At 43.4% G+C, this 23771-nt stretch overlaps 2 protein-coding genes across 2 annotated transcripts in view; both read right to left on the bottom strand.

The window, feature by feature from the left end:
• Positions 1-569: 569 nt before the first annotated feature.
• Positions 570-7238, bottom strand: LOC112565143 (T-cell leukemia homeobox protein 3-like). Its single transcript, XM_025240456.1, has 4 exons — positions 5947-7238; positions 4637-4863; positions 4227-4443; positions 570-3048 (listed from the first exon to the last, which is right to left on the bottom strand). The coding sequence occupies exons 1-4, from the start codon at positions 6165-6167 to the stop codon at positions 2862-2864; spliced, it is 852 nt and encodes a 283-aa protein (XP_025096241.1). The 5' UTR covers positions 6168-7238; the 3' UTR covers positions 570-2861.
• Positions 4182-23771, bottom strand: part of LOC112565142 (T-cell leukemia homeobox protein 2-like) — a 31818-nt gene continuing 12228 nt past the window's right edge. The window contains exon 3 of the mRNA XM_025240455.1: positions 4182-4226. Within this exon, the coding sequence (XP_025096240.1) occupies positions 4211-4226 (16 nt within the window). The 3' untranslated portion in view covers positions 4182-4210. The remainder of the gene's footprint in view (positions 4227-23771) is intronic.

Here is a 23771-nt window from a genome sequence, read left to right as displayed (position 1 = left end):
ATTTTTTTTCCAAGCCTGCTCGATCGTTGCTGATTGTTTTTTAAAAGTTTAAGAGAATTGTTTTGCTCCAAAGACTCTGGCAGCCTTATGTTACAGCGACATGATAGCCAGAGTTGCGAACGACAGTCAGAAAGACAGAAAGAAAGGGAAGAGAAAAACAAACATGTGCAACAGAGAGGAGAAGGGAAAGAGAGAGAGAGAGAAAAAAATGTGGATAAAAAAGAATAAGCGTGAGTACGTATGTGAGTGCCTGTGTACGTGAGTTATCTTGTCTGAAATTATTTCTCCAAATTTTTTCTCATGTGGTCGTGGTGGCGTAGTCTTGATGTCCACTACAGTCGCACGAATTAGTTAAGGTTGCGTGCAGGTGTCAGCGCGCGCTCACGTGCTTTTGGTCCCTCACAGTTCTTATTCAATTTTACACGATCCTGCGTTCACAGAGTTTTTATCCACCTGCGAGGATGCTGAGCAAAAGTTCACAAAAATAGAAAAGGAAAGGACAATATAGTAGAGAAAAGCAGGAAATGACAGTGGAGAAAATGAAGACCCAAAACTCAAGATGACGAGCGCCTCCTGTGTTGCCTCCTTTATTTATAATTAACCTGTGATTCTAATAATTAAGTAACCATATAATGATAGTAACCGTAATATAGTAATAAGTAGGTAACAACATAGACAACGGGAACCTGTATCATTCCGATGCCGTTCCCAGATGAATCTGATAACCTCTGACCCTGGGTATGTAGATGGGTTGGAAGGATATGACATTTTATCAAAGTTTCCAGTCCTGAGGTTACCTTACATCTGCTTCATGACTTCAGGCTCTGGAGCTGTCTTGGCCTCGTCAGCTTATTCCGAGTTTGTTTTTTTTTAAAAATCTTACTAATATGAGTACACTTAGATGTTCCGCTCTTTGCTCAGTAGACTGATGCTCACCACATAGTTTATCTTTTGAGATCAGCCAGGTTTGTGCTAAGCTCACCTTTACATCCACAAGAAAATATAAACATCTTAATAATTTTTAAGGTTCCTTTCTATATTTTAGTGTAAAAAGCGTGTGTGTGCGTGCGAAAGTAAGAGAGAGAGAGAAGGGGGTGGAAAAGTTGACTATTAAAATTGGAAATTGCTTGCGTTTGTCAGTTTAATAGTTAACTAATTTCTGGAACAGCAATTTTCATGATTCCTCAAAACAGTTATTGGCGGGAGAGACTTTGTTTGAGAGATCTCAGTTGGGAGGGAAAAGTGGAGCAGCAGAACTACTAAAGCTTGTCGTCCATCTTGGCTGCTCCAGAAATGAACACTTACTTCAGAAGCTTAAAAAAAACGACCTGCCTCTTCGCTTCAAAAAAAATAAAAGTTTTTAAAATAAAGATTTGGGAAAAATAACTGTTACATTTTCATGTTGGCCAGAGATATCGGCTTCAATATGACATTTAGACTATTCTAATTACCACACACACACACACATCCAAGCTCCACTCGGAAGTAGTTGGTCTGAAAGAAGTGAGATGTGAACTCACAGCCATTACTGTTCCTAACTCAGAAAAAGGTTTACGAGGTTTACACATGCATTGGGAGGTCATTGTGAATTCTTTAGCGTCTGAAAATTATATGAGTGGGTCTTATTTTGCCTTAAACAATCAATACTGTTTCTATCTGTCTATCAGCTCACGTCACTTACAACATTGTTATAAGTTGTCTACTGTCAGGTTTGAACAATTTTCTCTTTTTTTCTTGGGAGGGGGAAAGAGATCAAAGGAGGGAGAGAGAGAGTGAGACAGAAAGAGTTGGACCACTTGTGTTCCCTGGTCATATGATGCCATGATGGCGTCTGCAGGCCAATAACCAACCACCCAAAAATTATAATAAATCAGAAATACTAAAATGTGACAAAACATTACTCAAAACGCATAGAATTATTTTATGTATAACAAAAGTCGCAATAAAACGTATTAAAAGTGACATTTAAACATAGGAATTAAAACAGTAGTAATCTGCAATGCTCAGGATCGGACATGTAAGCAGTAATGGTAGGATTGTAATGGGTGGATGAGAATAGGGACGTTTCAACTAATTGACTGACAAACTGTTGTATCAGTGAGCAGATGGCAGTCGTGTGGAAGGTGCACGCACAGGTAGAACATCTTTACACCACACACACACATCGACGGCGAACCCACACCTCACCTCCAGAACCCACCCTCGCAATAGTCGGGAGAAATTATTTCACAGAAATACTTGCACATACCATGCAAAGATCTGGAGCAGTCGTATAATTTCCATATAATTTCATTTATTTCTATGAATAGAATATTCTCGAAAATAATGACATGCGTATTAGCGAGGAAACAAAATTAAAAACCTGGAAATTTGTACGGCAAAATCCACTTAAAGAAAAACCAGGAATAAATCAACCAGACCACAGTGTCTTTAGCGCGTCCATCTTCTTTCAATGTTTATAAAAGTTTTTTTTTTTCAACATTCCACCTCCTATCCCCCACGGGTAGACATGTCCAAAAAACATTCCACGAAACCTCGAGTCGGTCAAATCTTCAGACACATCCTCATGATGAAGAAAATCCCAAAAGCGAGAATGTTCGACCCGCCAGACCGGTCATCGACGGTTTTTAATTATTCATTAATCACGGTGTCGATTAGAGCCAGCGAGAAGGCTTCTCTCCCCTTGTTTCACGTAATAACATACGGAATGCACTGCAAGGGAGCTCAATCCGATCACTCCACGACAAACAGCGGTGGTGACCCCACAGGTCACGTGGGAAGAAGAAACCGTTAGTTAGTAAGTCAGCTGATGTATCACAAGTTTGGAATTGCAGCCATGGTGTGGCAGTGTCCCTGTCCTGTCACTCCTGCTCGCTCTTGGTGCCATCAGACCAGGGCTGCAGGTTCTGCAGGGCGTGGAGGGACGAGTTGGACAGACACAGCGGGTCTCTGATGTCGTACACCGTCTTGCTGGCCTCAGCCTGCAGGCTCATCATCAACCTGTTGGCCGCCTGTCGCTCCGCCTCCCTCTCCTCCGCCGTCTGTCGTCTGCACACAGCAACAAAGTTCTCTTCAGATAAACAACATGCACTAGTCGCCGGGACTAATTTACTGATGAAGTTCAAGAACAAGATGTATGAGAGAGAGAGAGAGAATGGATGACAATGACAATTCCTTATTTACGAGAGATGTCGGATAAACAAAACTTTCTTTTTTTTTTTACTGCAATCCATCGTCCTCAATAATAAACTCAATCGTTTCAATATTTCAAGAATGAAAACATATAAAAAGATGATTAAAATATTGTAGAAAGGTGGCAATCAAATGGTTTATGGAATTCGTTGCTTCTAAAAGATCGATGTGGGTTTTCTGGCCTAAGCAACAATCTCTTCGGTTTGGTTACAAAATGTTTGGTAACTCTTTTACGGAACAGTGTAGAAGAAGATATACAGAAGAATAAATAAAATAATAAGTAGATAAAGAAGTTGCTAGTATTAGGTCAGTGTTGATTCACGATGTATCAGACATCCATAAATAGCGATGATGCATGTCAGTGACAATTCAGACTAAATATTGTAAAAGAAACTGTAAAACGGATTTTAGTGCCATGAAATTTATTGCTTTCCGATTGGAGTTAACAGAGTGAACTTTTGACTGGGGGACATTAACAAAAAATGATTTTTTTTACTTCCAGTGACACCAAGTTCAAGATATAATGTAAGCTCGCGGGTAGACACAATATTTCTCTTGTCATTGAGAGCTCTTTTTAATTAAAAAAAAATGTCCCCCTCTCTCTGGTCTTTTTTATTTCTGTATTGTATAATTTCTCTCTACAGCGAGTAGAGGGAAGATCAAAGTATACTTTTCAAGTTTGTTTATCTTGTGATTTTCATTTTAGCGTGCATACCATCTAGTCATAGAACTAGTTATCACAGTGGTGACATAATATATCTTGTTATTTTAGAGATATAAAATGTCCTTTCTGTTCAAGACAACAGAAAAGCTGCTTCAGTGCATTTTGGAATGAGTTTGCGATGTCTCTGAGTACACAAAGTGAAGACAAGTATGCCCACGTAGGTCTAAATAAATAAACAAAAATGTCTGAGAAGAGAGAGAGAGATACAGAAAGAATGAAAAGTGAGAAAGAGAAAGAAAAATATAGAAGAGAAAGAGCGAAAACCGCAAGAAAGAAAGAAAAAGCGCTCAAGCATCAGTTTGTGTCTGACCTCCATTTCGTCCGTCTGTTCTGGAACCACGTCTTGACCTGCGCGTCTGTCATCTTGAGCTGCTTGGCGAGGGCGGAGCGTTCCGCGGACGCCAGGTACTTCTGACGGTGGAACCGCTTCTCCAGCTCCACGATCTGCGCCCTGGAGAACGACGTCCGCGGCTTCTTGCGCTTGGGGGGCGTTCTGTTCTGGTACGGGTGGCCGATCCTCCTCACAACTACAAACAGGGAGCAATGTTCTGCATGAGTAACTGCTTCCTCGGTCACCCCAACTAGGTCCACTTATCTTCTAATAATATTTGAAACAAAAGTTTGTAGCGGTTTAGGCGTTCTTGGTAATTTATATTTTTGTTTTGATTATTTTAACACTAGATAAACAAACAAAAACAGAAACACACACACAGAACTCACATCCAAAGCGATCTCTCCTGACGTCCACCCATGGCAGGGTGTAGCCGGTGGTCCACAGGGGCAGGACGGGCTGTGGCCGATGTGTGGGCACCCGTATCACGCCTGGGTGGGCAAGGAGGGGTGGTGGACGCATCACAACATCTAGACTGAGTCTCGGGAGGAAAAACCTGGGATCTCTGCTGTCCTTCTCCATCAGCTCCGGCGACCGTGCGGAGGCGCGTGAATTGCTGTGGATGGAAGTCACGTGATCGTAAACATCGTTACGCCTGGACGACTCAGATTTGTAACTTTACAGCCAGGGTGTTAAATTATGTGCAAAGATTATAAACTACTCCGCATCAGTGGTAATACATTACCATTAAAAATTTTATAATCGTTATCTGTTCTCTCGTCTATATCGCGACCGCGTGTGTAATGCATGCGAGTGTGTGAGTGAGAGAGAGAAAGATGAAACGCTAGTCAGTAACAACCAAATTCATTCATTCGTTTGTTACATTCTTCGCTCATTAGGAATTGATTTTCTTGCCCCTCTCCCTCATTTCTTTGTTTATCCGTTCATGGTTTTACTTTCAGCACATTTTCCTTGGCTGGTCTTTGTGCGAAAAAATTAAACTATTATATACAAGACAGAGCAACTCATACTATAGCAAGAGCATAATGATATGTAGGATAATAATTAAGCGTTTCAATCAAGAATAATTAATATCAGTAATAACAAGAAAGAGATAAATGCGGGTGTTTGTTTACTGCACGCTTAGATGCTTCTGATGAATGTAAACAAGCGGAAGAGCTTTGGTCCTGTTTGTTTGTAAATTGAAAGCAACACAGTGAGTCAGAGTATTGTCAACATTTTTTTTATTTTTATTTTTATTTATTTATTTATTTTATTTTATTTTATTTTTTTTTAGGGACGGAGTATTCTAGCAAGACTGCAGGGATCCAGAGAAGAAGTGACTACGGTTACAGCCACCCATTTATGTAACAGAAGCATTACTCGTGTCAGGGTTACATGTAACACCAGTTTGTACTAAAAATAAGATGGACTCCATCCACCATGTTGGAATCCTGCAAGGAAAGCTGATGAGCTCAGACAATTTACCGCTAAAACACAGATAAATATTCTTCAAATGATTGTGTGTCAACAAAAGGTTTCTTTAGAAAAATGGAGGCTACACGGCGAGAGATAAACTACAAAATAAACCTTAATTACAAAAGTGTGACTGATGGACGGCTTACGATGTTAAGTCGCTTTGATCCTGACACAGCACCAGGCACGTGACGTCATCTGTTTACAAACACACTGAACTTACCTTTCGTGATGAACCGACGACGGACGATCGTCACAGGGCGCAGCATCGTCGCTGTCATCATCTGACGTGTCGTCATCTCGGCACTCGTCAGCGTTCGATTTCTTCTCGTCTCCCTTTCCAAGAATCCTGTCGATTCCAAAAGACAGTCTGGGACATCGGTCTGACTTCTCTCTGACCGACAGGTTGTCTGGAGAATCGGAGCGGATCTCCTGGGGGGACATGATGGAGACTTTGTCGGCAATGTTGATGTGGGGCGGGGGCTGTTGTTGTTGTTGTTGTTGTTGTTGTTGTTGTTGTTGTTGTTGTCCACTCTTTAAGACTGTAAAAGTTTCTGTGTTACCCACGTTGATGCTAATCGTCTCTATAAACTTTGGAAATGGCTACTCTGCCTGGAAGCCATCAGACACAGTTCCCGCCATAAAACGCCGCAAAGAACAAACAAAAGACTGTCACCCAAGCTTCTGTCCATCCTCACAACGGTACGTGTCCTGAAACACCAGAAGCCATCATCACAGCTGTTGGAGAGTTGTCGTCATGACAACGGAGCGTGGAGATGGCGAGAGCTGTAAACTTTGGTGCCTGCTGGATGAGGACTACTTTCGCCAGTCTGGCACTGCGCTAAATGATGCCAGAGCTGCGCTGGGCCGTTCTTGAACGAGTCTCATCATTAACTTCTTCTTCTTCTCCTCCTTCTTCTTCTTCTTCGTCACGCGGCACCGCAGAGTGCAGATAGGTTGGCCGCCTCGGTGCCGGGGGTCGCAGCGGCTCGTCACTACAGGAACCTGGAGGGGGACTTTCCCACAAGGGAACGCTTAGCCTGCTTGTAACGGGAGGACAGCCATGGTTGCCGCGCCTCTCCGGGCCCTCCCGTTCGCTGATTGGCTAAAAAGTCTCTTGCGGTGAAAGGCCGGAGTCTCCCTTTCTTGCGTCTGGACTCCGCCCCTCCTGTCTTCATTCTATTGATGCCAGCCTGCATGCCATGGTGGTGGTTCTGTGGAGGCACTGCACTGTCACCCTCTAAAGTTAAACACTTCGGTTGATCTTGAGAGAGAGAGAAGGAGAAGAGAGAAGGAGAGAGAGAGAGAAGGAGAAAGTCCTAAGGTCGCGTTAAAAACCGGCAGGAAGGAATTCTAGTATAAAACAAACAGCTGTTATATGATTATCTTTTCTTGACAAGGCGAAAGGAAGACAAGACTTAATTATCTAATAAGGTCTCCGTCACCCACCCACACACTCACACATTTTCATTGACAGGGTAAAGGAAGAGAGACTTAATTTATCTAATTAATAAAGTCCCCGCCTTACATAAACACACACACTCTCTCTCTCTTTCTCTCTTGTGGACGTTGGATGTTTTGTTTCTAAACACCTTTTAAAGCCAAACAGACAAGACAAATACCAAGAATTTTTAACTGATTTCAGCATTTCTCCAAGACTGTTAACATGCGTGGAAGATGTTGTGGTTGAAGAATGTGCCACCACCACGAAGATGACCACAGTGTCAAACACGAATCCAGTGAGGGAATCGTGAGAAGACTCACTCTTACAGGAGAACTTTTCCAGAAAATTCTAGCTACCTTCATCTTCTTCACACTGGTTCTTCACACCTGTTGTCTCCTCCCTGTCGCTAAGAAAGGTGTGTGAGGGCGAACAGTCTCTAAGCTCTTGTCCTCCGAGCTTAAGACAATCCTCCTGCTGCAAGATGCAAGTCCACGCCCATCACCAAAAAGTCTTCTCTGAGTAAAACCAGCTAAACCACAACCCAGGATAGCCTCCTAGCCAACTATTGTCAACTATTCCTCATTCTAACCGTTTTAAAACTCATTGGGAAGTGAACACCGCTCAGCATCTTCCTTGGTACTCTGCACTCCAACAACACCAACTTTTGTAACAGTGTAATGATTGTGATCAACAAACTAATATTACAAATGTTTCACGAATTTTATATTGTTGTGCATTTTTTTAAACAGAACTCATAACCATCAATTCTCGAGTGGTGATTAGCATCTGAAAACTGAGCTTCCACATAAACGTACCAGCTGGCCTTTCTCTCTTGCTAATTGTGGATTTTGTTGTTGTTGTTTTGTTTTTTTGTTCGTCAACTTTCTGGTCTTCTTTTATGAAAGACAGTGATTACAATGGCGCCAGAAATACCGGCGTCGCCGGCAATAAATCTCATGTGGGCGGAACATCAGAAAAAATAAATGTTTTCCTGGCCAAACGCCGTCGTCATATTATTTTGCGAAACTGTCGCCTATTCCTGGAATTGTCTAGCGCCCGGTGATCAATTGAATGTCGTCTCTCACATACTTTCTTGCAGTCTGTTTGCTGACAGAATTCATTTTAACAGACTTTTACAGGAACGATATTTGAGAACAGGTCTTTTCATGTCATTTCTGTGGATGGAGAGGAATGAATAGTCCGTCGTCTGGACGCTGGCTTGCTGAGGTGTAGCAGTCAATGGTGGACAAGTGGGTTAGCTAGCAGCTACTAGCCATCTAGCCTAGTCACGTGTTGTGTGACTGCACTTGACCTGGTGTTTGGTCCGAGTTGCTGGTATTTGTAATTTTGCATTCAGTCCAGACCATTTTTCAACTCTTTTGACAGAATTGAAACTATCATGCAAGAGCAACATTTTTTAAATGCAACCAAACTGACAGCTACAATTTGATATAATAAATTCTTCGGTAAACATTTTCTGTCCAAGCACACTTCATGGCTAAACCAAGAGCTCTCTCCCCACCACTTCCCCAACCGACGATGGCAGGATGGCTGCTTTGCCGTTTCCCTGAGTTTCTTCAGGAACATTTTCTCCACATCCATCATTTTTCTTGAGATTGTTCAGACTCCACGTTTAGACACGCACTTTTAATACGTTTTTTCTTATCTCACTTTTATTTCTTGTTGCTTATCTGTCTGCGTGTCCGTTTGTCTATCTGTATGTCTATAGAAAAATTCCTGCCCACACCGACACCCCTACGCAAGGACACACACTCAGAGTTCTCAACACCTTCAATATCGTACGTGACAGAAGTTGTTGACTTTCTAACAAATAAAAAAAAGAGAAAAAAACACCTCCATCACATCCACCCATAGAGGGGGGGGGGACAGGGGTCAGAGATGAGAGACAGAGGGCGTGGGAGAGAGGAGGGGGCCAGCGAGCACTGACGGAGGAAAAGGGGAGGCAAGCAGATGTTTCTCTACACGTCATTCGTTATATCCTCCCCCATCCTCCTCCTCCTTGGTTACCAACTGCGCATGCTCACTTCATAGTACGCCGTACTCGTACTACAGCCGGCTTATCTCCAGCGCAGAAGAGGGCGCAGTGTTGTCCAAAGAACTCATTTTTTGAGAGAGACGAGAAATTTGTTTACAAAAAAAGATATTTGTCGTGCCCGGCACGGCGCGGAGTTTCACTGACCCTTTCGACACCAAATTCGTTTAGTTACAAGCTCCTGCTACTGTCCTGCAGGACGGCTGCTGATGCTGGCCTCTTGCCTTCCTGTGAGGACGAAACATTTTTGTGAGTCGAATCCCACTTGCCTATCACCAGCCTCCGTGTTCTGTTAGTAGCCATGCATCCATCGAAGGGCATTCTTGGCATCTGACACTGGTTGCTGTCGAACTCATTCTAACTTGTTCTATATTCTCTGCTACAGATCCTCAGCCTCCTCAGGCACTTGTTCTCGAATGCCTGGACTCTCCTCTCGGTATAAAGAAGCAGTCACATCCATTAAGTTGCTGCAAGGGACTTGTACTTTGTTGTAAACCTGATGTTATGGCTGCTAGACTTTGTCCAACCTCTCCTTGCTGCTGTTGCAGTCCTAATGTGGACATTGGTCGTGAAGCTGCTGTCCTTGGAGATGTTGGTTCCTAAGTACTTAATGCTGGATACAATGTATTAGACCATTCTGAACAGGCTCAACCTTGTAGAAGTCCACTCTACAAAACATATTTCGCCAAGTCAAACACATTTCTTGCTGTTCACTAGAGGCGACTGCTGGCATGACAGTTTGTGTGTGTTTCATCAGGGTTATAAAAGTACTCAAATGAGAGAGAGAGGAAGGGCGCTACATTTTTGTGCCATTCCCAAAACATTATCCTTGGACCCATTCTATTTATTCTGTACACAAACCTCCTGTCATCCTGCACCCATTATCACTTGGGTTGTCATCAGTCCTCTGCCGATGACACGCAGCTGTAATGTCCACATCACGTGCGCTCTATCAAGGCTTGGTTACTAGAGGTCAATGTTCTCGAGATTCCCTACACACCTTCACAAACTTTAGAAAACACAGAAATCTGCTGCATGTCTAGTGCTCAAAGCAAAAATCAGAACAATAATATTTCTCTCAACAGTTCTTTGCTCGTTCATCTTCCCATTCAAGTTTTACATACAAGTTGTCTTTTACTTCTAAAAGGTACCTGCCCTTGAGAACTTCTTTTCCCCTCCATCCCTACAAGAACACTTCGCTCTTTGTCTGACCAGTGCACTCTGTCTACTGTCACCAAACCAATGACCAAGTCACCGGCATTTTAACTATGGTGTAGCCAAGTGTTGGAACCTTCTTTCCTTTTATATCCGCCATTTACCTACCATTGAGCCTTTTAAATGTTCCTAAATACAATCCACTACTAGCCTGTTCTTTCTCTCTCTATCCTTCTCTCTTTTTTTCTTTAATATCTCTTAATTAGTCTGTCCTGTTGATATCTCTTTGTTGATTGTTTTTCATAGTTCCTGTCAGTTACCTTTGTGTCTTCTCCATCTTTTGTACTTCATTCTTGTCGTTGCCCATCCTTCTGGTCCTTCATGCATCACACGTTAACCTAGTTTCAATATCAAGCTTTGAGTGTATTTTCTGTATGAGCTTGATTGAACATTATTACTGTTAATATTGCTGTTATTATTACTGTTGATATTACTCTCATTGTTACTGTTATTTTGTTTATTTGGAGGAGTTTGGTTTGGTTCGTTTTGGATTGCTGCTTACCTGCTTTCTTTTGCTGTTTTTGTTCTTGAGGAGATAATTAGATACAAAAGCACGGTTATCCGAATAATCGTAAGCACACTGTGGATTTTTCCTCTTCTCTCACTCTTCCTACTCATTAAAATACAGGCTCGCTTATCTGACAACGTCCATCATCACTTTGTTTCCCTCTAAAACAACATCATTCGATGGGACATCCGCATGCACAGTTTTTTTTTTCTTTTTGTGGAAGCCATGACGTCACAGGATCTGCTGGTTTGCAGCGACATCTGTTGATGCACACGTGTGAATGTGTTCACAGCACAGTGTGAAGCGAGGGCATTCGAATCTCGCCTTTTCGCAGCTCGTCTGACAGGAACTCCGGACTTTTGCACGACGCCGGCGGAACATGCTCGGCGTTTTAGGGTCTGCGCGCTTGCTTACAACAACAAGAAAACCTGATTTATTACACCTGGATGCTGGAGAAACCTGTGCAATACTACCTGGCTAGATCAGAAATGACGAGTGAGACGCAACACTGCTTTTTTTCCTAATCATTGGGTAATGTAATACTCTTTGCCCCCAAATCCCTATTCTTGGACACCCACCTGCAAACATGACCATGTACAGCGAGAAGTCAACAATCACAATCTCCAAGTTACATTCCATAGTTGATTTAGTCAGACTTAAAAAAAGACTAATTTTCATTTGAGGTATACACTTACCTAGTCTGTCAAACTAGTGATGTCGATGAACTCCACTTACTTCATTACTTATCAGTAAAACGCTCATAAAAGCAGACGACGCCCATACAACGGTCCTCGTGATGTAAGTACAACCATTGACAATGAATGAGTGGACCAGCGAGGTGTTGGCTTCCTCCTCCCCCCAACACTCCTCAGTGGATATTCCTGCGCATGGACAAGTAGTCCTGGTGACGAGTAGGTGCTAATGGCGTATTGATGACTCAGAGGCTTGGAGACGAGGGCCCGAGCATTGAAATGAAGTGTCTCTTACCTTGGGTCTTAGAAATTAAGAGTCCGGCGGTAAGTTGCCAGGGAGAATGGAAGTGTCGTCTGCTGAATTGAAGTCAAGATGAGAGTGTCGTCTGCTTGTGTGGGGTGCATCTCTTTGCATTTGTGTTTTTTCGTCGCTAAATAATTATTATTTTCGGTTTATGTGACTATGTGAAGTTTATTAAATAACTGGATGTGGTAACCAGAAGTGAAGCTGTCACACTGTGTTTCAGAAAGGATTTTATTCAACATTTGAATGTTGTTTAGTTGCAAACGTGATTAAAAGAAATGAAAACATGAAAAAATGGACCAACATTGTCGGGGAACTACGAGTCAGTATCTGTACACTAACAAGATGAATTAATCAGAGACATCTCACCGTTTGTTAACAGTCGAAGGTAGACAATAGTTTTCAGAATGTTAAGCAAGATGTACGAGTAAGTGACAGACACCAGTATTTGTGGCCAGTTTAAAATCAGACTTCATCGACTTTAATTAGAGATATGAGAGAATTCTGAGGACACTAACTTGGTGGCGACAATCAGTGGTCCACCCTGTCGTCTGGCGAGTCTGTCGTCTGCTCACCACCCGGACTTCAGTCTTTGTAGACTATTGTTGTGTGCGAACACGTGATCTTCCCACGGAAGCTGTCAGTTAGAGCTTTTGTACTTCAGGACTGGAGTGGTCAGGTGGTACAAAGGTTACAGCTTTTGTCACCAATTCAATGATGATCGAGTGTCGTGGTTCAGATCTCATCTAGGCCACGCTTTTTTTCTTTGTCTATGGCATCTATTTACTGTGTTACCCGCGATAACAACTTCAGCAGCTGGCTCGATATAACTTTTTTTAAAATTCAAGAATAACATAGATGAGTTAATCCATATCTGTGAACTAGGAGAGAATGGAAAATAAAAATGAAGATTTTTATTCTGTTCAGTGGATTCCAAAGTAATCAGGGATATTAAGAAATATAAAAACAGAAACCACAATTAGTAAACAAGTTTTAGTAAAATTGTGAAGTAAGCTGGATGACTACCAAAACTTCTTGATGAAATATTATTACTTAATCATAAACTCTTAGGTTTTTATCTGGAAAAAGATGTAAAAGAATATTTGTGGCACACTATTAGTCAAGCTTTTATTTAAGAAATAAGCTTGTATTTAACAAAATTTCGATTTTTATTTTAGGAACGCCATTCCTTGATATTTTATATTCATTAGCGTTTACTAATAAACTATTATTAATCCTGATTTTTATTAAGCTGTTTCTTAATTGGGTTATTGTTTTTCTCTCACTCTCTGTTTTTTATTTATTTTGCTTTCTCTTTGAATTTTTTTTCCTTTTTTAGGATTTTCTAATGTTTCGTGTTTAATTTTGCTTTATTTCATTTTTCCTTTGTACTAAAGTAATGAACATAACTTCAACATCTGACATCAATCCATGCAGGACTGGGTTCAGGCGAGGACTCGGCGAGGTCTGTCAGAGAAGGACACGGCGCTGTCAACAGTCCGTTAGTCGCCATGGCACCACCCGCCGCATCTCTCAGCGCCTTGGGTAAACAGTTTATCAAAGCTCCTAAAACATATCCTCGCTCTATCTTGACACATTTAATTTGCCCGAGCCCTCGCCAGCCCCTCCGAGCGCGCGTGCGGATTGTCAGTTGACACATGTGTTTGCCCTTTTGCCACACGGCGGCAGTTGTTAACAACTTCCGCTGACCAGCCAGAGCCCCGGATGACAGGAAGTCGACTAAGATGAAGCACAAGGCAGGAGTAAAGTGTGTGTGTGCGCGCGCCTTTCTTAAAAGCAATTTATCCTGTTTATGGGTTTGCAAAAATTCGAAGGTTTCACGAGTAACACATTTCAAAAATATTTTTTAAAAAATATAAAATTATATATTTGTTTGTTAAAGGGGATATTTTGTTTGTTTGTTCGCGTTAAGTAAGTTGATTTTAATGGATGTCTAAATATCTATATACAACTTTTTTTTTCCAAAAATGAGTATTTTTTGCACTCGATTAGTATCTGTTTATGTGGGTTTATGTGCCCATGCCCTGTTGACCTCATTTCATTCTACATATCTTTAAAATATATAAATAGATGAAGGCTCGAACATCACGTCCTCCGTGATAAATTTGTGCTTTTAGAAACAAACCTGTTTGGGTGTTTTAAGATCTTTGCTGCGATTCTGTGTAGCATCGGCGGCTGTTTCCCTCACACAGACTGTACCCTGTCATCATCGCCACCGAACATGTGTAAATTTAGCCTCTAATATTATGATTAACTTTATTAATGTGTGCGCCTCTCCTGCAGCTCCAGTCCTCCAGCTCCAAATGCGATTTGAGAAGATAAGGGCGCTGTCTTGCTGACAAATCGTCTGTTTAAGCAAATATTTCACCCTCGCCAACAAGCGGCTTCGGGTTTTATCGGTTAAGAATGACGATTGGCCGTACGAGGACGTGCTTATCAAGACCCGGGGTGGGGTCGGGGTGGGATGGGTACAGGCCTCATCGTTTTCATCTCCTCTCGTATTTATTTTAGCCATCCGGACAAACTACTTGACCCTGATAAGACGGCCAACCTCGGGGGCTGGTTCTGACTTCGGAGAATAAAATTAACACCCGAGTGATACAAAGGAGGAGTGTTGAGGGGAGAGGGAGGCATAGAAGACAGGTTCCAGAAGCGAGTCTCTGGGGACGGGGTCCGTGTGAAGCGAGCTTGTTTCTCTTACCTTTCCCTGCGAAGGGCATTCAGGAGTCAGAGACATGGAGCAGGAATCAGAAAAAAAGTTTGCTTAATGTCGGTTGCTCGGTACAAGAAAGGGAGGCGAACAGAATCCTTGATGGGAGGAAGAAGAGAGGTAGGAGAAAGTTGGGGGAGGGATGTCGAGAAAGAAGGATGGTATAGGTGTCAGCGAATTAGAGTTATTTTAAAAAGTTCAGAATCCTTTATCGAGTGTTTGCTTAATGCGATATCGGTACGAATTTACATTAGAACCATTTGACTGTACGATTTAAATCCATAGACGAAGCCCCAAATTCGTACTCTTGCCAAACGAGGTTTACAGTTAAGATCAGTACTAAGATCTGATTCCTCTTCTCTGTTCCTCCACTCCTCTGTCTTCCTCGCTCGCTGGCGTAAGGTCGTTTCTTGTGGTCCTTGGCCATGCAAGCAGAGCGAGGCTTACAATCTGAGAGGAGAATTAAATATTTAAAGCCTGATATTGACAAACAGATTCTCCAAAGCGTTCAAACGCTTCCTTTATCGTGTTTGTGTTTCTAAACACTAGCATTTGTCTTCGAGGCTTTCGATCTTCCACGGATGTACGGAGTCTTCTGGTTACAACTCTCTGCTTCTTTTCGCTGGATCATAGTCCAAGACAGGCCTTTCATTAAAGTACGACCTAGTATATCTTGAGACCAAAACGGTGAGTAGTATTCAATGTAATATATGGATATATTTTACTATCTCAATATACCTCTTAGAGAGTGACAGAATAAAGAATCTTGAATCCTGAATCTTGAAAGCTGATGTAGTGAGTGGTGTTCAGATCCATGTTTCTGGAAATCTTTTATCTGAGACGAGGGGAAAAATTTTCTGACTGTTACTTCTACGTGCAACTCATCCTTTGCCGGGATATATATTATCTCGAGAGTATATACTACAAAGATTTTAAGTCTGACCCATGTAATGGTCAGTCGACACGTGGCACACGGTAATCGGCGATTTATTCCCATGTCTGACATGCAGAGAGTAAACATTCCACGTCTGACATCCTGCATTAGGATTACCGTGTCCGACATGCACTTTAATCTGCGAGAGGCATGTGTTGTGTGAATTACTTCTGACATGATTCAGAATACTCAGTTTCCATGGCACTAAATCAAGGAGAAGTTGCCATCCCCTCCACACTCGAACCAAACAAGTATTATTGCGTGCACGTGGGAGGCTGCACAAGCCCACTCTCATGAAGGGCAAGCAGCCTGTCGAGACGAGGTCCGCTCCTCAAGACAAGAGCCAGGTCCCTGGAGAACCTGCCAGCTTCAACTGGCAGCAAACATTTACTTTTCCCACTTATCCACAAGTTTGCATATTGTCTTTCTTACATACTGTAATCATCATCAAATCAACCTGAGCTCTAGCCCCTAACACTTGACCCTAACCTCTAACCCTCACCCTCACCCTAACCTGAGCTTTCCCTAACTGTAATTAGGTCGAACCCAAACCTTATCTCTAACCTATGCAGTAGTATTAGATGCTCACCTCAATCTAGTTAAAGTTCAGAAATGCAAGGAATGTCCATAATAAACAAATAAATAAAACTGAAACTGTATTCAAAAAATACATTATTTGATGGGAATCGAACCCGAGACTTGGCCATAAAGAGAAAAAACAAACCAAAAAAAACAAAAACAAAAACAAACCAAAAAAACAAAAACAAAAACAAAAACAGCAACAACAACAACAACAACGTTTACAGAATCAATAAATAGCTTACACACTCTTGTCCAATGGCTCGTGATCACTTCCGGTATTGATGTGATTACGATGTGTGTGTTGAGTCCATCCTTCCTCGTGCCGCTGTGATCTGTGATCCACGATAAGCATAGTTAGGATAGCCCCCCCTTTGTGCCGCTACGACCTCTGACCTGTGGCCTCATCGATAAAAACCCCCGAGTCCATTGCGCCCGTTGCCCTCATCACTTCTGGCATTTCCGGTGGCTCGGAAAAGGTGCCTCATTCCCTTTCTCCTCCAATATAAACGCCTCTCTCCTTTAAATGGGTTCTCCAAAAACGGGCGCCTACCTTTGCCCCAAAGTGCCCTACACTTGAATTATTTAGGGGTGGAAATTCTCAGGATTAAAATCTCCCGAAGAGAGACTGGAACAAATTGCAGTCACACTGCTGGAAATCTTCTACACCTTTTGTCCTTTGCCCCTCGCCTTTAATGTCTGATGAACAATTACTGAGAGTAACACGCCGCCAGGGCCTGGTGGCTGAGCTTGCCAGTTCTTTGCTGGTGTAGTGGGCTGTGTGTGTGTGTGTGAGAGAGGTTGTGTGTGTGTTTGTGTGTGCGGAAATGTGGTTGTAATTTGCTTACAAGAGTCATCATAACTGTATATATAAGGACATGTATATATCTCAAATACATACAAGTATATACAATCTGTGAGACAGAATGTGTGCGCGTGTGTCCATGATTGTTTCAGGCAGTGAAAGTGTTGCAAAAATGTGTGTGCGTGGTTTTGGATAATTCCACTCAGAGCAGAATTCATTAGCTTTCGAACATTTATTGAAATGTCATTACCTGAGAAAAAAGCTAAGCACAAGTCTTTGCATCGGATCCACATCCCTCCTCTCTGAACATCTGAAGCTGCAAATCTCTATTTTAGAAAAAGAAACTGCACAAATATCGCCAGGCAATGAGTTTTAATGGAGAATATTGCCTTGTGCTCCCACAATAATGTTGGCAAACCTATAAACATTTCTGTATAATAGAGAGTTTTAAAATGTTTGATGATCGCCGAAGCTGGAAGAATGAACCTTTGTCCTGTAACATGGCCGCTGCATTCAATGGAGAAATAAACTGATGGTCAAAGATGAGTTGGCTTCGCTCGCATAGAGGGGGACTAGTGCTTTTAAATGGCTTAGAATACTTGTGACAGCTTTAATAAACATTCTGTGTTCAAAATATTCACACATGAGCACAACTTTTTTGTTTTCGTGTAACAGCACCACGAATTTAAAATGACACGAAGAGTACGGACTGCTGGCAGTCTGCTCATTTCAACACTTAACATACTGCTAAGTGGTTAGCTGTCAGGTCTGTGAAAGCCAGCATCCGGAACCACACCAGGCAGAGAATGGACCGAGACGAAATGGTTAATGCCAGCAGTATACTTACCATAAGTTTGTTGTTTAATTTCCTTTTGGCAAAAGTCGTCGACTTTCATCCATTCTCTACCCGGCTTAGGCAATAAACCGAAAAAATAACAGACCGCTAAGTTTTAAATTGTGTACCTCTGTCAGCATCGTCTGCTCTTCATTGTCGTGTTAATAGACAGATGATGAGCAGAACCCGCCTAGCAGTTAACGAGAACACTTGTATTCCAGCAGTCCATTTTATACACGATCCTTGCGACTCGTTCATTCATTCCTGCGCAGGAGTCGGTTCGCGGTGAGGTCAGGATGGAGGAGTGAAAATATTTGTTAAAGTTGATGCACAAACTAATTTGTGTGAGGCAGGACACAGGGAAATGTCTGCTCTCTGGTTGTGTGGTGAGGGTGACTGTGACTACACTCTGCTCACGCCGTCTGCTGAGAGAGAAGATGACAGTTGCTGTCAGCCGCCCGCCTGTCCGAGCCTCCCTGAATCGCATCACTCGCGAGCGAGGGTGTGCAGCCTCTGTCACTGCTGCTGTCAGTCCAGACCTTGATGTCTGGCAGCTCCTCCATGTCTTACACTCGTGACATGTGGCATCTCCGCCTCCACACAGACACCAGTTTGTTACAATATCTTTGACAGTTCACAGCATGGAATTACTTTAATAAATACAAAAATAAACAATCATCAGGAGCAAGTCATCATGATTGTCATCACAGCCAGGGCATTTTATCCTTTCTTTATGAATTAGTCATCTAAGATAAAAATTGGCGTGATCACTATTCACTCTCCAGTTCCATAGCTTTTAAAAGTTTAACAAATCTTCGGCCCTGTAATGAGAGGAAGAGGTGTCATAATAATGTTGATTAGTAAATAAATCATTATAAATTTTTTTTTAAAGTTTTAAAACCCCTGCTACTTTTTGGCAGCATCCAGAAGGACCAGCTGTAAGTTCTACTTCCAAGCTGCATAATTTAAATTGTGTGTGTATATGTGTTTGTGTGTGTGTTTGTGTATGTGTTTGTGTGTGTGTGTGTATGTTTGTGTGTGTGTGTGTGCTTGTGTGTGTGCACAGACCCAGGGAGCATGTGTCAGGGTTGTAGTGCTGTGAGCTAATGGCCGCAGACGCCGGTGGTGTGGTTTTAAAAGCATCAGCGCTGGGTGCGTTTCATTGACATCAACTGGCTTTTCCCCTTCTTTGAATTGCTGGGGAAGGGCAATAAATAGCTCATTTGTCAGAAAGTCTCTTTGAGAATATTCCGTTCGCCCGTTTGTCTTTCCGTTACATTAAACTGGGACTTCCAAGCTTGCGCTGGTGGGGCCCGGAAAGGGAGGAGTGGTTGAGAAAGGAGGGGAGAGCTTTTGCTGTGATGGCCAAGTGACTGACAAAGCATCCTGAAATATAGACAGAGGGTGCCGAGGAGCGATTAAAAATAGCAAATAGTGTACACGTTTTGAAAAGCTTAACTTCCAGTTATTTCCTGGGGTGTTGACTTGGTGATGGTGGTGGTGGTGGTGGTGGTGGTGGTGGTGGTGGTGGTGGTGGTGGTGGTTGATAATCGCTAGTCAAAAAGCATGTCAGCGCCGGAAGTGATCCCGAGGGAGTGGGGTGGGTGGGCCACACCTCTTTCAGCATGGGCCATCTGGCAGATGCCAGATCCGAGGCTCCGTTAAGGGATGAGGGATGACGAGGGACTAAGATACGTTGTGTTGGCATGGTCAGTGAGGTGCCCTCAGGTATGTAAGGACTCTAAAGTTGGTAACTTTTATTGTTGCGATGAGTGATTGATTGTCCCTAAGTAGATAGTTGAGCATGGATGCGAGTTTGAATGACCAATCGGATGCCACAAAGATGCTAGAGCCACCGATTTAACATTGTACCAGACCTCAAACCAAGACAGACACCAAACACCTTGGACCAGGCTGATAGTGTCATCTCCACCAGTCAGCCATCAACAGTCAGCTTCACCACAGAAGACACTTGGTACAGTGACAGACAGAGGCTCTGAAAATGGTCCATCGGGATAGCTTGCTCGAGTGACAGCACTGTTTTGCTCTTCGATTAGTACTCTCAGGCCTAGTGGTGACAGAAAGGTTGCTAAAGGACTGTCAACGTGACCAGACCTCTCAACACCACACAGCGCATGTCTGAAGTCTTTGCGTGAGGAAGAGGCCATCAACGGTCTGTGTACCCCCAACTCTTCTGTGGATTATTAAGAGGACCCTTCGTGATGCAAATAACAATTGGGGTATGAATAAACGGGTGGAGCATGCGAATGTTTGTTAATATTGGACAGTGTTGACTCAGAAGTAATTTGGTAGGTAGATAATAAACAGAATACTCTAGACAATTAGCGTGGCATCCAAACAGTCCTAAGCCAACTTGTCCTGAATGCACCTTCTGAAACTCTTGGACATCAATACCCAAGCCCTCACCCCACCCTCACAAACATCACCCCCCTCAATTTGCTCCCACCAAGCTACCCTATCTTCTGCGAGGAGTCCTGCGGGGTGGCATGCTCAATCAACTGCCTGTATTCCAGTTCTTCATGGAGAATGACAATGACTGGCTTACAAATACAGGGCAACGCCTCAGCGCGGCCCCTCACCGGGTGCATGGCGTGAGGGTTCAAACGGTCTTCCCTCCCGACGTCACCAATCCGTCGGCAACGATGGCAGCGCATATCCCATAATACTCCAGGGACGTGCAAGATGTGCGCACGCAAGTGGATGGCGCTCCGAAATCCCCGTTATTGCGAGCTTTTTACAATCATGAGGTTTTCATGACCTCTGATACTTGGGGGAGAACTGGCGGCAAATTGACAGCGATTGGCTATGATGTGAATTCTGTTAACTCTTCTTTCCATCAAGCTATTTCCGAGTGATATCGTATTTTGGAAATTAGACGACATTCAAAGACAGTGATAAATTACATCGCTCTCCTTGAAAAAAAAACACACAAAAAAAAAAAGAGACCATGTCTTTTGACAGGAAATTCTCCGAATGCTAATTACAGTTAAACGTACATCATGCATCTCGAGTTGATGTCGTCAGACATGCACACCAACACACAGGGAGAGGGAGAGAGCGTCAACTTTAACCTTAGTGGAACAATGAATGTGGATGTGTCGATGGATGTGCAAGAATGCGTGAGGGAGTGTATGCGTCTGTCTTTTAGATATATACAGCGATAAAACTTATATCCCTGGATTGCTGGCAGTAGTTTTTCCCAGTTAGCTGCTAAAACGAGGCATTAGACGACGAAGCTTCCGGTTTAGTCACATTCATTGTTTAGGCTCGCCGAGACTAACACGGAGAACTTCGCAAGAAGCTGAGGTTGGTCTCGGCAGACAGACAGCAGTCCACCTATACACGTCCATGGATAAAACGTGAATTTGTCTATACACATATATAAAGAGTGAGAGAAAAAAATGTTCTCAGCGAGGAAGAACAAACGTGTGCATTAAACGAGACTACTAAAGTAAAAAAAAAAATTCAGACATTTAATTAGCCGGACGGTTCTGTATTAAAGACACACTACAGCAGTTAACATTTTATTCTACCAGCTCCATCACTTCCTCTATTCTTAGAGGCTTCTAGTCCCGCGCACACACCCACACACGCACTGTTCGCCCACACATGCAAATACCATCTGCCTCGTTTTTATTTTTAACTTTCTTATTCACCGATCTTTGTGGGTCAAGTGCCACAGACAAGACTGTCGAAATGTCTTCTTCACCATGCTTGTTCTCCGGCGGCCGCAGCCCCACGCCACGGCCCACAAGTAATTGTCAACTCAAAACTAAGACAATCGTTACGTGCTTTGACAAACTGTCGACCCGTATCGCACCCAATATGGTGTGACGGGACGCAGGGCCTGCAACCCAGGAAACACTAGCTCCTCGCAGGGGCAAATAGCTGGCGAGAAGGTTCGAGAAAAGCCGAAGAAAGGCGAGTTTTCTTTGGAAAACGGATTAATTTTCGCCTCCAATTTCTGGCGCGATCGTTCTCGCTTTCCCTCCCCGATTTCGTCCCAATTGTTAATAATGACAATAATTCAGCCCTGCTCCTCTTTTAACGACCTCGTTGTCTTAAAGATCATGTCTGTTGAGATTAACGTTAGCAATTCCCCAGGGGACAGCACCGGGGAGGATCGAGGAGCTCCCGTTTACTGCTACCGTTTTATCTCCCTTAGAGGTAAGAGTTATCCTCGTCCATTCTGAGGTAATCGGTGGAGCATAGTGTCGATGTCCGCATTACTGGATCCGATATCAAACTGATCCTTCAGCTGTGGTTTTCTTCCCTTCTCCACGGCAAGCGTATGCACGCGCAAACGATCTAAATCACGTGCATACCCTCCATCCATCCATCCACCCACACACACACACATATACATTCGATCGTGCGGGTGCGCAAACACAACCATAGTCACATAACCCTTTATTGACATCCATTTATTGCAGGCGATAAGACAGCAAATACATAGTTGGGAAGGGAGTAGCAATATGGTTAAACATAAACTGTAAACATAAACAACAGCCGGCTTCTTGTCCTTCTGCTTGACTACGTCCTGTTGTCCTGTCGGAGGAGTACTCATTGAAGTAGTGTACTTTCCCTTGGGGGGCAGAGGTCAGCTTAGCTAACTGTGTCCTGATCAGTAGTGACTAATCCAAATAAAGGCGCTTGGTTGAATACTTATTTCGAGAGTTTGACAGGATATCGGTCTCTCCGCATCCATGCGCTGCTCTTCCTCTTACGCCTACGCGGTCAGTCGTAATCGCACTAACTGCATTCGGGAGACAGAGTATGTTTTCTTCTGTTTCTCAGCATGTCCACCTCTCATCTTCAGCTTACTGCTGTTACTAGGAGGTAACTCCAGCAGTACAGGGCCACCATCTTGGGATTCCATCTGATCGCACCAAGGTCTTTGACACATGCGTCTGTTGCTGTGCCAGTCAGTTGGCGGAAGTTCCTTTAGAGACGCTGAGAGCAAATTTTTAAAAAAGAAAATGATGTTCATTAAAATGGGATGGTACATAAGGATCCTGCGTATCTCCTACAAAAAGAAGGCCATCAGTGGACAAGGTACACAGGAGAAGACGCAGATAATTGAGCCTCGTGACGACCTCCTGATCGCACAGATGATACTGAGGGTAGAAGGACGCAGAAGAAGAGTGAGAGAGAGAGAGAAAAAAAAAAATTAAGCAAAACAACATTTAAATGGACTGGCCTCTTGGTACATCCGAAAGGTGGAGAACCGCTAACCTTGGTAAGACAGGCAACAATTATAATTAAGTACACCTACGGCCAATCAGAGTTAAGACTGCTGCTGATGATGATGACGATGAATGGATTCTGTTGCCTCACAGCGAGCCTTCAACTGCGCAGCCCTGTTTTAGTGATCTAGTAAATGTAGTGATAGTATTAATACCCTTTGGCAAACTCGGTACCCAAAAGTTTTGTAGTAACTGTACAGTTGCCAATACTGACCGGAACTCGTCGGGAATGAAGGGAAGAGGGCTGGTCAGGCCCGATGCGGTCGGTGTTTGAGAGAGAAAAGGAGGTGAAACCTGGTGGTCTCGTCCATTAGTGACAGCACACCGCACGTGGGACAAGCAGAAAGGTGGGACGCGCGTGCGACAGGTTCCAGCAGCATGGAGGGACAGGACCGAGCATTCGTGTGAGAACGAAGTCGGGTGGGGAGGAAGCTTTGGGGGAAGGGCAAGAACAGACAACACGGACAGGAAATAACGCGAAGCTGCTCGTCACGAGACTTTCCGAAGACAAAGCAGCAGCGACAGGGGGCCGCGCCCTCGTCCAATCGTCACGTGAAAAGTCATTTCGCGCGGTGCTTGGGTGTAACGACTCCGCGCGTGCGCAAATCAAGCTGACACCTAAGAAGCTACGTTCAAAATGGTCGAGGACAGGTCCGTGGGCCGAAGCCGCGAAGGCAATAG

This window comes from Pomacea canaliculata, linkage group LG5 (assembly GCF_003073045.1).
Source record: "Pomacea canaliculata isolate SZHN2017 linkage group LG5, ASM307304v1, whole genome shotgun sequence".
NCBI classification, from domain to species: domain Eukaryota; kingdom Metazoa; phylum Mollusca; class Gastropoda; order Architaenioglossa; family Ampullariidae; genus Pomacea; species Pomacea canaliculata.
Note: the sequence above shows the minus strand (reverse complement) of the source record. Positions and strands in the feature narration are given on the sequence as shown.